Source organism: Arabidopsis thaliana (genome assembly GCF_000001735.4).
Source record: "Arabidopsis thaliana chromosome 1 sequence".
NCBI classification, from domain to species: domain Eukaryota; kingdom Viridiplantae; phylum Streptophyta; class Magnoliopsida; order Brassicales; family Brassicaceae; genus Arabidopsis; species Arabidopsis thaliana.
The window spans coordinates 23,367,076-23,383,389 of NC_003070.9; the positions used below are offsets into that span (position 1 = coordinate 23,367,076).

Here is a 16,314-nt window from a genome sequence, read left to right on the forward strand (position 1 = left end):
TCAGGAAAGCTGAAAATAGCAAAGAAACAATCAGAAAGAACCCGATGGAAGAGACAGGGATAGAGAATCCATATTTTCTCAGTAATTAAGAAACAAAAACAAGAAAAGGACAAAACTCTCGTCTTCTTGTGAATTATGGGCCTTTCAATTTAGACCTTTTATTTAGCCCAATTGAGATTTCAAAGCCCACTATTGAGTGTTCTTCGAATGGAATCTGAACCAAAGATGTTATTTGAGTTGTTGTTTTGTCTCATGAGTTATTGACTTCGAGAGAGAGGGTTTCAAAGTTTTTTTTTTTTTGGGATGTATATTAGGTAAGATTGTCTCAAATGGCAACAACATTTTTGATTATTTCTTAATAAAACTTATACTAATACAATTTGGTAAATACCTAGGAAACTAGATAAACCAAAAAATAAAACACATTTAACATATAGGCTGGACCTATCATATCTATGCCCATCATTAAGCCCATTTATTATGCATACATACACATACGATCTTTGGTTTTTTAACACATACGTATTTTAGTAACTCCAAAGTGACAAATCTTCGTAACACATTTCTTCGTCCACGTACACACTCGTATTCATATCAATGTACGATCTTGGCGGCGACATCAACGGCTCCTCCGCGAGCCTCATCATCATTCCAGCGACTCCTTCATCCGACGTGTCAAACTCACTGGCTGAGGGTAAAACCGTAATTCCTGTACTAAACTCCGGCGGCCTGAACATCTCCGCTGCTTCGGCCGCCGTGCGCCTGATCGTGTCCGGATCAGTGGATGCCGGCACCGGCAACCTCCAAGCAGAATCGGAGAAATTCAAACACGCGGATCTCCCGCGCAGAGCAAGAACCGCCACGTCGTGAGCACGTGCGGCCATATCTGCCGTCGGATAAGTTCCGAGCCAGACTCGACGCTGATGAATCGGTTCACGGACTTCGCATACCCATTTGTCGCCGTCCCTACGCCGCACGCCTCTGTAGATTGGGTGACGTGTCTCCTTGAAAATCCTCCGTCCAGCACGCTTCTTTGGCTTCATCTCCGCCACGGTGATATCGTCGTTTTCCATCTCCGATCTGGTTCTGCTGAAACAGAGTAAAATGTCAAGTAAAAGTAAAAAACAAAAAGATGAAAGTTTCTTTATTCTTTATAACTCTGTTAAAAAATTAACAGAGTAAAATGCAATATAAGACAGAGAATTCAAAATATCAAAGAAGACACTTCACAATGGTGAAAATGTATAAGAAGAAAAGCTTAAATTACCTCAAAGGGTTCTCGAAACAGAATTGAAATGAAGCTTTGTGTTGTGTGTTGCTCTGTTTTGTGGTAGTGAAGTAGAAGAGTGAAGTGAGAAGAGATATATAGGCGTTGGTTGGTGGGAACCACAAAGAACGAATCGAACGCGCGTAATACATACTAAACTGATTCACTTTTAGTTGTGGATCATTGCCATGCTGGCAATATATTTTTTTGCTAAACTTGTAAATATCATAAAAATGAGATTAGGTAATATAAAAGAGTACTAAAGAAGACTAACCAAGCCAAAAAGAAATAAAAACAAGGTTACAATAGAGCTTTAAAAGATTTGGGAAGAGCTAACGGATCCAAAGCACCATAAGCTCCCGCCAACGCTTCCTATGTCTTCTCGACGAGATGACGTTGCGAACCTCACGATCAATCAAACGAAAGACCCCTGAGACGGAAAGCCGAAGGGAATTGTGAAGAACATTGTTTCGCTGCCTCCATAGGCTGTATACAAGAAGCTGGCAATATTTAAACATCCTTTTTTTTATATTAGCTGTTTGTTAATAATGTTTTATATGTTTGATAGTGATTTAAAATTGTAAATCAATAAATCACACTATTTTTTGAAGTGAAAAATAATTATTGATTTTCAGCAAACATTTTTCTGTGTTATATACTCTGTAATATATCATAGAACTGAATGTAAAATGCTTTTCAAACAAACTTGGAAAATTATTGACAATAAACTAGAAATATTTTAAGTTTCTGTTATTGTTACACGATTAGTCTTTACGAGTTTGAATTTGATGTTTTATACATCACTTTATTTATTGGAAAATTGAAAATTAACATTAATAATCACAGAAATATTTGATCCATTATTTTTATTTTGATTTTGTATCAACAAGAAATAATGTTTACATAAGAATTTAAAAATATCATGGAACAATATGAGACAAGTACAATAAAAGTTAAAAAAAAAATGGTGGAGCCCTTATATATATTTTCCTCGTGAAATTGAATTTTAATGCGTTTTTTGGATTGGGTGAATTTTATCCACGTTGCCTTCTTAATTAAACTAGCTGCGAATATCACGTGGGGTTAGCGTGGGGGTAACATTTCTTTTATTAAACTAGCTGTGAATATTCAGTTTAAGACTTGAGAGTTTGAAGGGTTCTTATTATATACTCTTTCTTTGTGGCTCCGAGATTCACTCTCATGGTAATCTTACTTCTTTGATCCGCTTTAACTAGCTGTAGTGTATGATGGTTCCGTAGGCACTCATTTCTTTTCCTAATTCTCATGTAATCGTCTTTATTAAGAAAAATGAATTCAGAAACTAAAAGGAAATTAGTTGGCATTTTAACTAGTAGTATATATTGTGAACTTACCGTCACCAACAGATGATTGGGTTACGAAATCTATTTAATATAACATCTGAAAAAATTAAAAGCTACATGAAGTCGTAAAACGTTAGAATTGATCTACCATATTTGCAACCCTATATATATACTCTAGTGTATACGAAAATACCTATGAAAAAGATGTGATGTGCATGAACGTCTCATATATTTCATTTAAGTTTCGTTGAATTTCTTAATATTTTTGTTCAGTAATGAATGTGTTGTAATAAAAACTTGAATCACATATATATATGTTTTACTGTTTTAGCCTTTAATATTTGTCAAAACGTTTTCAAAAATGTCAAAACTATCTTCTGTTTATTTTAATGTTAAGTGTTATTACTTTCTGTAAGTTTCTTATTTCCACTGAAATTAAGTGACAACAATTTTAGAGAAATCGATCGATATCCTGCAATTCATCTAATAATAATAAGATAATCATGTATATATGACAAAATGAGATGAGTTATAGAAAGCATATATGGCGGGGTCGGGACAAGAGCCCAATCATATTTTGTTGGAGTAAATGCTTAATAGTTAATACTGTTAAGTTGAGTTAAACACTAGTCATTTGCGCGTCTGCTTCACAAATTTTAATTCTTTAATCTTTAACCGTTGTAGCTCTTTATATTGTAATGTTTATTTCTTGTATAAAATATACAAAGTAATTACCCTATATATCCTTAAGAAAAGAATAACACTATATCCAAACATGGTTAATTAACTCTACTGGTTGAATGAAAAAAAAACAAAGTTCAGCAGAGGATGATTTGTGAGGTGAGGTCACTGTATAGAGGTAAGAGTCAGTGGCTCTCTTGGTTATTGAGTTAAACTAAAATGGATGGTTTAAACTGCAGAAACACCTAGTCAATAATTAATGGGAAGATATTCATATGTGTGTGTATTAACGGCTAATGTAACATTACACCGGCCGGGACAATAGGGCCAACGAACCCTCGCGAAAGATATATATGCCCAAATAAATATTGGGCTATTGGGCCTAAACCTAAATATTTGGATTCAGATTTATCCAGACCAGACCCATGTATTTTGTATCTTGCCTTCAATTCATTTTCTTATCTAATGCCATGTGTTTGAATTACATGCAATATAACCATGATGGTATTTGTACCATTGTATTTCATTTTGGCTGAATCTTGATTGTATCTGCAAACTAATTCGAACATGAAAATGTTACATTGTTCTCATGTTTTCTATGAAAATCTATTGGCTTTAGATGTGAAGAGAAGAAAATCGCCTGTCACATACATATGTCTGTATCCATTTTAATTGACTACACAAAAAAAGGTCTGAAATCAATAAAAAGTTTAAACAAAAATAAATTAAAATTGTATTACTTTCTTACAGCTATTACAAAAAAAAATCCCCACCAAACACAAACACAAACAAAACACACTTTTGGGAAACCCCACGCAATAACCACGCACTCTCATCTCATATTTAACAACCTTAATTTCTGATCACATAAAACCCTAATCTATTTCTATCCATATCTCTCTCCCTATATCTACTTATATATAACAAATAAACACATAAGTTGACATATATACTATATACAAGTATATTAATTATACATATATGGCTGACCCTAACAATCCTATCACTGAACCTAAAGCTATAATCCAATCTTCTACTTCATCGTCAGTTACTATTGTGCCAGTTCCCACGTGCGGTGACAGCCTCTCTGACTCTGCCACGTGTGAAAACCCTTGTCCACTTGATACTATCACTACTACTACTACTACTGTTTGTTTTGCGGCTCCTTCTTCTACTGCAAGTGGTAATGATATTAATACTTTAATGGCCACTGACACCGACATCTCTCGCCGGAAAAAGAATCCGGTTTATCGGGGAATTCGTTGTCGGAGTGGAAAATGGGTGTCTGAAATCCGAGAGCCTAAAAAGACTACACGTGTCTGGCTTGGGACTTATCCGACGCCGGAGATGGCTGCTGCCGCATATGACGTGGCGGCGTTAGCTCTTAAAGGTGGAGACACTCTCTTGAACTTCCCGGATTCCCTGGGATCTTACCCCATTCCCCTTTCCTCTTCCGCAGCTCATATCAGATGCGCTGCAGCTGCGGCTGCTGCGACTAGGGGTGCGGCTGGAGCGGCCGTGAAGGTAGGTCAAAAGAAGGAAGATAAAGTTTATGATACGGCGGAATCTTCAACTATGGGGTTTGTGGATGAAGAAGAGCTATTGAACATGCCTGGTTTGCTAGCGGATATGGCCAAAGGGATGATGGTGGCTCCACCGTGGATGGGATCTCCACCGTCAGATGATTCGCCAGAGAATTCTGATGGAGAGAGCTTGTGGAGCTATTGATCGATTGAAAGCAGTTTAATATCTTTTTTGGATCCTTTGTTCACGTTTATGCTAGTCATCTTTGTTTCTTTATCCTATGATTGTTAGAGATGATTTGTTAAATATATAATCGTAATGATTTTCACTTTTTTTTATTCAAGAAGAGAGATCTTTTCAAACAATTTTAGTCACATTTTTTTTGGAGTGTTCTTGAATTAGGGCTCTGGTGCGTTCTTGAATTTTTTGATTAGGGTTTTTATTAATTAGTCTATCTACTCATTTTTTCTTGTGATGTCTCTTATGATTTGATGATATGAACAACTTCATGAATATAATCCTTATTATTTATCTCTAAAGATCAAAAATTGATACTAAAAACTACTTTTATTATACTGCTTGTTCTTCCAGATTGATGAATCAAGGTGTTTTTAAGTGACATTGTTTTTTTTTTTTGTGTGTATATATAGTTCCAGATCTATACTCATGATAAATTAATTATGAAATTTGCAACTATTTCTACCAGATCTATACTCATGATAAATTAATTATGAAATTTGCAACTATTTCTATACATACTGTACAATTTCAGAAGGGAAATGCATGAACATAGTTTTTTTTTTTTGTTTTGGGAAGCAGGACAGTTACCAGAGATAAAGCACGATTTTAATTTAGTGGGATTTAATTTGAGTATTTACTATTTAGTGAAGTTTGAAGTAGTTGAATTGTTTTCTCTTTCATTGTTTGTGTTGATAAAAGTTTTGTAGTATATATGTTTAAGCATATAAAGTCATAAATAAGTAAGGTTTCTCTAATTTGTAACAACTTTTTTGCTGATAACCACTATGATCTGATGATAGAAAATTGTATTATACTCTTGTTTGTATTGTATGAATTCTGACAAACAAAATCCGTTCTGGCTTAGAAAATAAACTTATTGTAAGTATAGAATGGCAATATATATATATATATATATATGTGTGTGTGTGTGTGTGTGTTTGAGTTGAATCATACTTATAGAGTAACTAGATTTTTGAACATACACTCTCACACACACTGATATACAGGTGAGAGCGTCACGATATTAAAAAATATCGATACTTAAATATGCATATAATGCTCAGGTCATCGTATCTGACGCTAAAGCAGTGTCATGATGTAAAAAAAATCACTACTTAAATTTGACATGTCTCAACAATTGACTCTGATTTTGGCATTGAATCATCGAAAAGTCCTTTTTTTTTTGTCTTCTCTATAAGCTTAAATCTTTGTCAAAGCTATATAACGTCTTATTAATTTCACAAAAGATAGATACAGTATATATGGTGCTAGCTAGCTAGTGGTGAACACAATTTCTTTAAAACAGAAGTTTTCGGTGGTTGAAAAGAAAACGGTTATATACAGTAACACTAATGTAAAAGGCGGGTTGATTAATATAAACGGTTGACCGGTGGTTATGATTGAATTGTTAAGTTGTTAAATTAAGGGAATTAATAAGTAAACAATACACAAGTTTTAAAATCTGAGCTTTCATGAAAAAGAAAAACGGAAAACAATAAAAAAAAAAAAATAGAATAGGGTTAAAATAAATGTAAGATGGGAAACACTTTCAAAATAAATCGTTTTTTTTTAACTCCTCTTTTGGCTCTTAAGCTCTTTTGATGCCAAGCCTTATCAGTTTTTCAGTATAATTCAACTTTTTAACAAACGAAAAAAGAGAGGAACACACACGACTATTATAGTATTATTGTTCAGAAGATTGATAAGGAAAGCGCAATATTTATACATTTGTGTTTTATTGATCATATCTTTCTCGATATCGCTAGGGTCCATTAAATTTATAATTCTAAAAGACTCATAGCGGCCAATTATCTTCATAGGTAGGAGACAAAACAAAAGTTTAAGATCTTTGCTATATATATATATCCTTTTTTACTGGAAATCAAATCATTGTACATAATATAGGTTCTTTATTCATAGACTATTTTTCCAAAAAAAACTCTCTTATGTTTAAGAGGTTCAACCAGTAGAATAACCTATTCTAGGTACTTTGATTACAGTGTAAGTTGTGCTTTATGATGTACGAGATTGTTTTAGAGTCAATATAATTTTATTCTGGTTGATTTATTTGTTGAATGTGAATATTGGTGAAGTCGACATGAAAAGGTGACAATTTGTAGCGAATTTTATTTGTCTCCGTACTTCCCTAAATTCTAAGATCGAAGTCATAGTACGCTTAAAGTTGTTTCTCTTTTAAATACAAGAAATAAATTATGACATCTAATCTGTGACTAATACATTGAATCTACTATATCGAAGTATATTAAAAATAATAAAGAAATAATAACTTTTTACAAGATAATAAATCTAACTAATATTCCACAATATGTGATTTAATTTTTAGTTTGCTAAGAGCTTGTGGCCAAGTGGGGTTTGCTAGTTTGTCTGTCTATAGAGATTCACGGGTTTCTTCGTAACATAAACAAAATTAGTAGATTAGTATCAATTTGGACTGTCAGTTATTATGAATTGTATGTCATACGACAAATTGTTAAATAATGGAATATATCTATATGGAATAACAAAACAACAAAAGCATTAAAGTTGGACAATATTGTTTCCAATACAAAATACAAACTATTGGAGGGGGAGATAAATTGCATTCACCATGCATCTATAACTTAGCTTGTTATTCTATCTAGTTTTTCAAATGAGCGAGACATGTTGGTTGCTCTAGAGTCGTTTTTGTACCTTTTGTCTTTTTTACGTACGAAGAAATTATTCAGAAATTATAAATTCCAGTTCCTTTTTCTTACGTCTTACAAGTTACAACATGAAAGATAAATGTCAGAATTTTTCCGAGCTCCAAGAATAGCCGAAAGTCGATTTAGCATGGACTTTGAACGAGCAGAAAACTTTGAATTAATTATTTATTTTGTCAACATGAAGTAACCTAGTTTTTTGTTGTTGTTATGGCTTTGTTGACTAAAAAAGTAAAAAAGTGGTGCATATGGCCGACACGGCCTCTCTTTTCTTCTTTGGTTGTTCATATCTCATTCAAACTTTTCCATGCAGTTAATCACTCTTGAATTTACTTTAGTAAACCAAATGTTAGATCTTCAGGAATACTTTTAACGATATCGAATTGATGCTAATTGTTATATTATACATATCATTCAGGTGTGTAGATAGGATTTATAATTTGATTAAACAAAACTAATTAATGTACTAATACGCGTTAAGTGCTCACTAGTCGGTAGACGAGCATCTAGCGCCTTATCGTATTTGTACCATACGGTTTTTTTATTGCATTCAAATTGGTTAAAACATGTCAAATAATTAAGTGAACCATATAATCGAAACTATTCTATAAAATAGAATTGTTTTTTTGTTACAAGAACACTATGAATAAAGTAAGTTCCCGACCATATATTTGATGTGACTTGATTACATATTAATGTATGGTCCACTCATCGTCTCGCTAATGTTTCTTAATCATAACGTTTTTCTTTCTGGCATCTGTTTACACAAAGATTAATAACTTTTTAACCTTAATTATTTTCTCCTAAAGCTTCTGTTTATTACCCTAATCACTCTTTCCGAGATTCGGATTTCCCTAAATCGATATCATGTCTCCTAAATGTAATCTTAAGATGATAATATTATTAATTTCCCAAAAAATGTCTTTTAGATTAAACAAAGAACAACACTGTGCCGGAGAAGAATCTTGTTTTGTCACACTTGTTGTTCCGTTAAAAGAAATTCAGATTCGAATAAACTTGACCTCTTTCAACCAAAAAATATATGAACTTTTTAATCCTTTTTGTTCATTTTCGAGTTGACTTTGGACTAGCTTAGATATATATCAGAAAAAATAAAATCATTTTCGAAAATTGGGAAGGAGAAGAAGAATAAAACCTCAAATCTTGATTTCTCTTGTTTTACATAAAACGGTCCAAGTGGAAAAAAAGAAAAGAACCAAAATGTTGTTGATTTTTTAAAAAGACAACATTATTCTTCTTTTCTGGTCTTTGGTCTAACAGGCTTCACAGGAACTAAGTAGCTGAGAAGAAGCACAGCGATAGGTATAACTGTTCCAATGTAATATACACTCTTGAAGGCGACTAGTGTTTCGTGCAAGCTTAAAACCTGAAAAATTACACACAAAAATGAGAGTTTTTTGAAATGAAAACACCGTTGAAAAAAACGGAGGGAAGAGTTTTTAGTTACCATGAAACCGACGGATGAGTAATTGAGAACCACTACTGTGTAGAGGAAATTGATGAGAACCAAAACATTTCTCAGCATTGCCATTTTCGGAGGTATTGCTTGTTGCCACCGGTAAATAGCTGTTTAATACAAAGGGAGAAGTTTTTAGATTACTTATTTACTGAAACTGAATCAAAACAGAACATTAAATGAAAGATGAAGGCTAGTATCGTACCTTTCGAACCATCGATCATCAATGCTGATTGCACAAAGAATATAATGTATCCAGGATACAGTCCCTGCAAATAAAAACACAAGTAGAGGTTTTAATTACTTTCTTTAGCACACAAAGATTGAATCTTTCTGCAGAATTCGCAGTGCGGACATGTAAAAATGATTCCTTTATCACCGTAAACAATAAAGAACCGCGACTTTTCAAGACTTCTCAAACCAAATCTTAGCTGAGAGTATAGCAAAGAAGGGAAGGAGCACTCACATGCCAGACAGCACTGACGGTTTGCGTAGCTAGCAATTGGAAGAAACCCGCTTTCTTCCCGGGCTTCACAATTCTCTCATATACGTCTGCATCAATAAGAAGAAACGGTTAAAAGACTTATAAGATATGGCAATCTCTAGGATCTCCTCATAAGCATCATTACTCACAGTGACGGAGCCATGTGCTGACTTGTATGTTCCAGAAAAGCGGAATCTGAACCGCACTCTTGGCAAGCTCAACCCCCAAAATATCGACATTCTTAGCGCGGTCCCATTTAGCCTTTGTCTGAGTTTCATCAGTCCAACCACTGAAACCCAAACCAGAGATAATAATAGAAGCCTCTGAGATAGACCATATAAAGTAATACTTCCAACGAGCCGTGAAACCCGCCATGTATTGGTAACCAAATCTCTTCAAGAATCCCCATTCTTGGTACACTGGTTCAGTGAACCGAGTTAACGGAAACTGAGGTACTAAATAGAGATAGAGAGCCATACAAATCGCAGCTTGAAACACAGCTCGAATCATTGCTCCATAAGGCGATGGTCTCTTTCCTTTTTCAGAAACAGCCCAAATCTGAAACCCACACACAAGACAATCAAGAACCTCACTTTTTCGACAAGTACATAGACCGAAGAACGAGAGAGAAAAACACTTACTCCTTTCTCTTCAGTCCATTCGAGATAATCTTTCATTTCGAAAACCGGGCCAGCGAAATGGCTTCCACAACAGAGGCAATAACCAAAGTACTCAATAAGAGAAGGCATCTGAATCAAACGGTTCTTCTTCTGAGCCTCACGTAGACCTTCTTCTTTCAACATTCCATCGTTGTAGTTTATCGAACACGAAATCACTTTCAGTGTTAATACCATCAAAGCTCCTATAATCACAATCAAGATTCAGCCTCCAATAGTTCCTACTAACTTCACACTCTTCTAAGAACATAAACCAATAATAAACCATCAAATCGAGAGAAAAAAGAGTACCAGTAGAATCAATTCCTCCTTCTTTCCAAGCATCACCACTCATATAAAACACATGACTACATATACAAAATCACAAAATCGATTAAAAGGAGCAAGCTTTAGAGACTATATAGCATAAAGTTTTAAGCTTTACCAGCCAATGAGATAAGCGAAGCCTAGGAAGAAAGTAATGAATCCAGACAAGGGTCGATAAATCGCCATTGAAGCGTAACCAATCGTCATTGGGACAAGGAAGTGAAGATTTGAGGAGAAGCCAAAGGAGAGATAAGAGAGGAAAGCTCCAGAAGCAGCTGAGTATATGTGTTTACCGAGTCGACTCGGGATGAATCGCCATAAAAATGAGATTGGTATCGTTGCGACGAAACAGAGGAGGAAACGGAGAACGGCGACGGAGACGCCGATTGAGGCAGCCATTGAGTTCATGTCAAGCAATTCCATGGTTGTATCTTGCGTGAAGTGGAAGATTGTGTCAACTCGGACTGAGTTACGACGACGACGACGACTCTCACAGTTCGGACATCTGAATCGGAATCTCTCTGATGGGGTCTTTTGTAGTTCGTGTGGGTTTGGTTTCGATCTTGACGAGGTTTGTGTGAAGTTACAATAATACCCTCAATGTTTGATCTATATTTCTGATGCCTGATGGGAAGTTAATATAATTTATTTATTTATTTTTTTTTTATTTTTTTTACGCCTTTTGTCAAAATCAATATTAATGTACGCCTTATGTCAAAATCAAAATTTATTTGGGATTTGATAAAATTTTGTTTTCAAAACTTTTGTATTATAATAAAAGATACTACAAAAACTTTCTTATAAGAAAGATCATTTTTTCATGTATTTGTTAATTCATATCAAAATTTCATTAATTACAGCAACAAATTTTAATGAAGTAATATGAATCTTAATTCGAGAAGATACCGGAGCATTTCCGTATTTTAAAAACTTTGTTATTTAAAATTACTAGCTCTATTTTTATTTTTTTTGCTAAATAATAATTTTGATTATCTCTTTTGAAAAATAAAACGAAGTAGGTATTGATAAGAAGATTATCAAATTAACTTTTGGATGGTATTGTGAAAAACATGGAATATTTAGTTTTTGATTTGTTACCGGAAGAAAACGAACAAGCCCATGCATATTTTACGTGACGATATATCGTTAAGGATTTGTTGAAGTGTTGTTTAGAAGAAACTTACTCATGGCAAGTTGAAAATTCTTAGTGGTCGCATGACTAGTTTTAGAAGAGGTCGAGTTGTGAAGCTTATATGAAGGGGCCTCAAAGATGACTATCCCTTTTACACACCAAAATTCGACGCCCTCCTGTGGCCAATTGAACCTTTGTGTGATTTATCCCATATAGATTTTTAAGAATTATGTGTTAGGTTTAGAAAGAAGAAAAAAACTTATTATTATGCTAATTTGATAACAAATCTACAGAATTTATTCGAAATAAATTATTGGAATAACTCATCTTGCAAATAAATCATAATATCTACCAACAATCACACTACAATTAATTAAAAATTGATTTACTTCTAACTGTTTTGGAAATGCAAAAACTAAAAATTTAAGAATTTTATTTTATATATATGTTCATACAACAACTCAAAATCATGTTATTTTGATGAATATCTATAAACTATTAAAGCTACATGATTGAGTAACTTATCTAGGAAATAAAAATCATCATACAGTATATGCTTCCCAAATTATCACAATAAATAATTAAATTAAAAATATATCTAGTACCTCATTAGATAATAGTAAACCATATCTATGAGAATATAATTCTATTATGTGGAATATCACCTAAATTTTATTCTATATGTGACATTTTACCTCAATAATTCTTGTCACCTTCTATACAAACTTACACACACATCTTCCTATATAAATACACATAATCAACCAAGCAATCAACATCAACATTCACAATTCACAAAAAATACTTGTTCAGTTATTAAAGATAAATCTCTCAGAAAAGAAAAAAAAAAAATGGTGAACACAAAAATTGTAGCCTTGTTAATGGTGGTGATGATGGTAACAATGGGAATGGAGAACATTTTGGTTCAGGCAAATCGTCGTCATCATCATTCTCCTTCCCCTTTTCCTTCATCTGATTTTGATGATAGTGGTTCAAAATCTCCTTCTCCTTCACCAAAATCAAAAGAAAAGTCATCAACATATTGCATGATTGGCTGTTCTTTTGAGAAGTGCTTTCACCATGGAAAAAGCTCAAGTAAGTTTGGATCTGCTTAGTATATTAACTAAGGATTTATCTACGTATATAGTCATATAGATTAGCTTAGTACTATGCAAAATGGCTTTTTTTTTATTAGTTGAACAGTTTAAATGTTAATTGGATCATACGAATGTTTTTGTACTAAACCATTGATATTACAAGTTGTTGTTGTGAATCTAGCAAACTACATATATATATTGTTAAAAGGTGAAGGAACAAGCAAACTATATTTTCAAACACGAAAACTGAATATTATTTATGTTTATATATGTCTATTTGATATAAAAAACTATAAGAGACTATAAATTTTTGGATCTAACTAAAACGTTCTTTTTTTTTTTACTTCTTGTTTTGGGAATTCGCGATGAGAACAGGCGATGTGGAAAAGTATGACTTATGCATGAAAAAATGTTCGAAGATATGCAACAAGAAGAAGGAAAGCGATGACATATATGTCTAAATTACTAAAGAGCAAATGATTGTTGTTTCGCATCTACTATGCCTTTGTCTTATTACTTACTCATCAGATGTATATCTCTCATAATATTTTTTTATGAGACGTAATCATTAATAAATATATATAAAGGATATAATAAACATTGATAGTTTCTTTAAACAATAACTAGAATTATGTTCATGTTATGCAGAGGTAAATTAAATGTTAATTTATAACATATATTAAAATATTTTGAAAATATAAATATATGCATTAGTGTTAAAAACCAAAGAAGTTGTATCGTTATTACGAAGCAATAAAAATTGAACTGTTGGGAAAAAATAAATAATTTTAATTTTCTTAAAGAATATATTTTTTTTAATTTGTCGTAAATAGATGTGAAAGAAAAAAATTTGTTTAGAAATTGTAAAGATAGTGGAGATTAGTAGAGACCACAAAGAAGCCCAAAAAGTAGCCTCATGAGAATCTCATTAGTCCATTGCATTAGGTCTAAGTAAGTAGTCTCTCATATATATAGTAACGTAATGAGAACAATGTTATCAACCTAGAGAGTTGTCACATTAAGCATCTCTTCTCTTCTCTATTGTATGAAATCAAATCCAAATCTCTGGGTTGATTTGTAAAGAAGAGAGAAAGAGAAAGACTTTAAGTTGTCTTCAAAATTTGGATTACATTAATTACAACAACAAATTTTAATGAATTAGTATAACTATTAATTCGAGAAGATGTTGGAGCACCTCCGTATTTTTAAAACTTTGTTTTTCTTTACTTATGTAAAATTATTAGCTCTACTTTTTTTTATTAAATATTAACTTTGATCTCTTTTGGAAAATGAGACGAAGTAGGTATGAAGAAAATTATCAAATTTACCTTTGGATGATAATGTGAAAATATGGACTAATTTAATTTTTGATTTGTTACCGGAAGAAAAAGAAAAAGCCCATGCATGTTTTACGTAATGATATATCGTTAAGGATTTGTTGTTTAGAAGAAGTTTACTCATGGCAAGTTAAAAATTCTTTTAGTGGTCACATGACTAGTTTTAGAAGAGGTCGACTTGTGAGTTGTGAAGTTTTATATGAAGGGGCCTCATAGATGATTATCCCTTTTACACACCAAAATTCTACGCCCTCCTGTGGGCAATGAAACTTTATGTGGTTTATCCCATCTAGATTTTTAAGAATTATATGTTAGGTTTAGAATGAAAAAAATACTTATTATTATGCTATTTTCATAACAAATCTATAGAATTTATTCGAAATACATGATTGGAATAACTCATCTTGCAAAGAAAATCATAATATCTACCAACAATCACACTACAATTAATTAAAGATTGATTTACTTCTAACTGTTTTGGAAATGCAAAAACTAAAAATTTAAGAATTTTATTTTATATGTTCATACAACAACTCAAAATCATGTTATTTTGATGAATATCTACAAACTATTAAAGCTACATGATTGAGTAACTTATCTAGGAAATAAAAATCATCATACAGTATATGCTTCCCAAATTATCACAATAAATAATTAAATTAAAAATATATCTAGTACCTCATTAGATAATAGTAAACCATATCTATGAGAATATAATTCTATTATGTGGAATATCACCTAAATTTTATTCTATATGTGACATTTTACCATAATAATTATTGTCACCTTCTATACAAACTTATACACACATCTTCCTATATAAATACACATAACCAACCAAGCAATCAACATCAACATTCACAATTCACAAAAAATACTTGTTGAGTTATTAAAGATAAATCTCTGAGTAAAGAAAAAAAATGATGAACACAAAAATTGTAGCCTTGTTAATGGTGGTGATGATGGTAACAATGGGAATGGAGAACATTTTGGTTCAGGCTCGTCATCATCATCATCATCATCATCATTCTCCTTCCCCTTCTCCTTCATCTGATTTTGATGATAGTGGTTCAAAATCTCCTTCTCCTTCACCAAAATCAAAAGAAAAATCATCAACATATTGCATGATTGGCTGTTCTTTCGAGAAGTGCTTTCACCATGGAAAAAGCTCAAGTAAGTTTGGATCTTCTTAGTATTATTAACTAAGGATTTATCTACGTATATAGTCATATAGATTAGCTTAATACTTTGCAAAATGATTTTTTTTTTTTTTATTAGTTGAACAGTTTAAATGTTAATTGGATCATACGAATGTTTTTGTCCTAAACCATTGATATTACAAGTTGTTGTTGTGAATCTAGCAAACTATATATATATTTTATCAACTATATTTATATCTATCTATATATATATATTTTAGTAAAAGGTGAAGGAACAAGCAAACCATATTTTCAAACACGAAAACTGAATATTATTTATATGACTATTTGATATAAAAAACTGTAAGAAACTATAATTTTTTGGATCTTACTAAAACGTTTTTTTTTTTACTTCTTGTTTTGGGTATTAGCGATGACAACAGGCGATGTGGAAAAGTATGACTCATGCATGAAAAAATGTTCGAAGATATGCAACAAGAAGAATGAAAACGAGGATATATATGTCTAAATTACTAAAGAGCAAATGATTGTTGTTTCGCTCCTACTATGTCTTTGTCTTATTATTACTTAATTACTCATCAGATGTGTATCTCTCATACTGTTTTTTTTATGAGACGTATAAGGGATATAATAAACATTGATAGTTTCTTTAAACAATAATATGATATATACATTAGCTCACAAATCTAGTGTATCACCAAATAAATTTTAAAGTTTTGATTAATTTACTAATTGCAAAAACTAGAAAATGCAACAAAGTAGAATTCCGATAGTTATTAGAAAAGGTAATGCAATGCTTTCTCCAAGTAGACTCTGAGCTGAATGATTTTGGTAAAGACTAATGTTTGAGATCATGTCCACAACATTATAGGCTTATTTCGTATTTCCACAATTTGATGAGCCAAAGA

The 16,314-nt window shown here is 32.4% G+C and overlaps 4 protein-coding genes and 1 pseudogene across 7 annotated transcripts; 3 read left to right on the top strand and 2 right to left on the bottom strand.

Annotated features, from left to right (window-relative positions):
- Positions 1-318: 318 nt before the first annotated feature.
- Positions 319-1,341, bottom strand: ddf2 (Integrase-type DNA-binding superfamily protein). 2 transcript variants are annotated; one of them, NM_104981.4, is made up of 2 exons: positions 1,268-1,341; positions 332-1,086 (listed from the first exon to the last, which is right to left on the bottom strand). In NM_104981.4, the coding sequence occupies exon 2, from the start codon at positions 1,071-1,073 to the stop codon at positions 528-530; it is 546 nt and encodes a 181-aa protein (NP_176491.1). In that variant the 5' UTR covers positions 1,074-1,086; positions 1,268-1,341; the 3' UTR covers positions 332-527. The 2 variants fall into 2 exon arrangements, with proteins under 2 accessions (NP_001077764.1, NP_176491.1); NM_001084295.2 differs by having other exon boundaries at positions 319-1,294.
- Positions 1,342-4,251: 2,910 nt separating this feature from the next.
- Positions 4,252-4,998, top strand: AT1G63040 (annotated as a pseudogene). The gene has a single exon.
- Positions 4,999-8,801: 3,803 nt separating this feature from the next.
- On the bottom strand, positions 8,802-11,280 carry LPLAT2 (MBOAT (membrane bound O-acyl transferase) family protein). The gene is made up of 8 exons (NM_104983.5): positions 10,799-11,280; positions 10,666-10,721; positions 10,339-10,559; positions 9,847-10,255; positions 9,680-9,765; positions 9,419-9,482; positions 9,205-9,323; positions 8,802-9,123 (listed from the first exon to the last, which is right to left on the bottom strand). Exons 1-8 carry the CDS (start codon positions 11,101-11,103, stop codon positions 8,986-8,988), a joined length of 1,398 nt encoding a protein of 465 aa, NP_176493.1. The 5' UTR covers positions 11,104-11,280; the 3' UTR covers positions 8,802-8,985.
- Positions 11,281-12,589: 1,309 nt separating this feature from the next.
- On the top strand, positions 12,590-13,594 carry AT1G63055 (uncharacterized protein). The gene is made up of 2 exons (NM_202345.2): positions 12,590-12,907; positions 13,285-13,594. Exons 1-2 carry the CDS (start codon positions 12,664-12,666, stop codon positions 13,368-13,370), a joined length of 330 nt encoding a protein of 109 aa, NP_974074.1. The 5' UTR covers positions 12,590-12,663; the 3' UTR covers positions 13,371-13,594.
- On the top strand, positions 12,590-16,104 carry AT1G63057 (uncharacterized protein; the record flags this gene model as incomplete). 2 transcript variants are annotated; one of them, NM_001124069.1, is made up of 3 exons in its annotated part: positions 12,590-12,741; positions 15,245-15,419; positions 15,817-15,914. In NM_001124069.1, the coding sequence occupies exons 1-3, from the start codon at positions 12,664-12,666 to the stop codon at positions 15,912-15,914; spliced, it is 351 nt and encodes a 116-aa protein (NP_001117541.1). In that variant the 5' UTR covers positions 12,590-12,663. The 2 variants fall into 2 exon arrangements, with proteins under 2 accessions (NP_001117541.1, NP_001117540.1); NM_001124068.2 differs by lacking the exon at positions 12,590-12,741 and having other exon boundaries at positions 15,097-15,419; positions 15,817-16,104.
- Between the last annotated feature and the right edge of the window lie 210 nt (positions 16,105-16,314).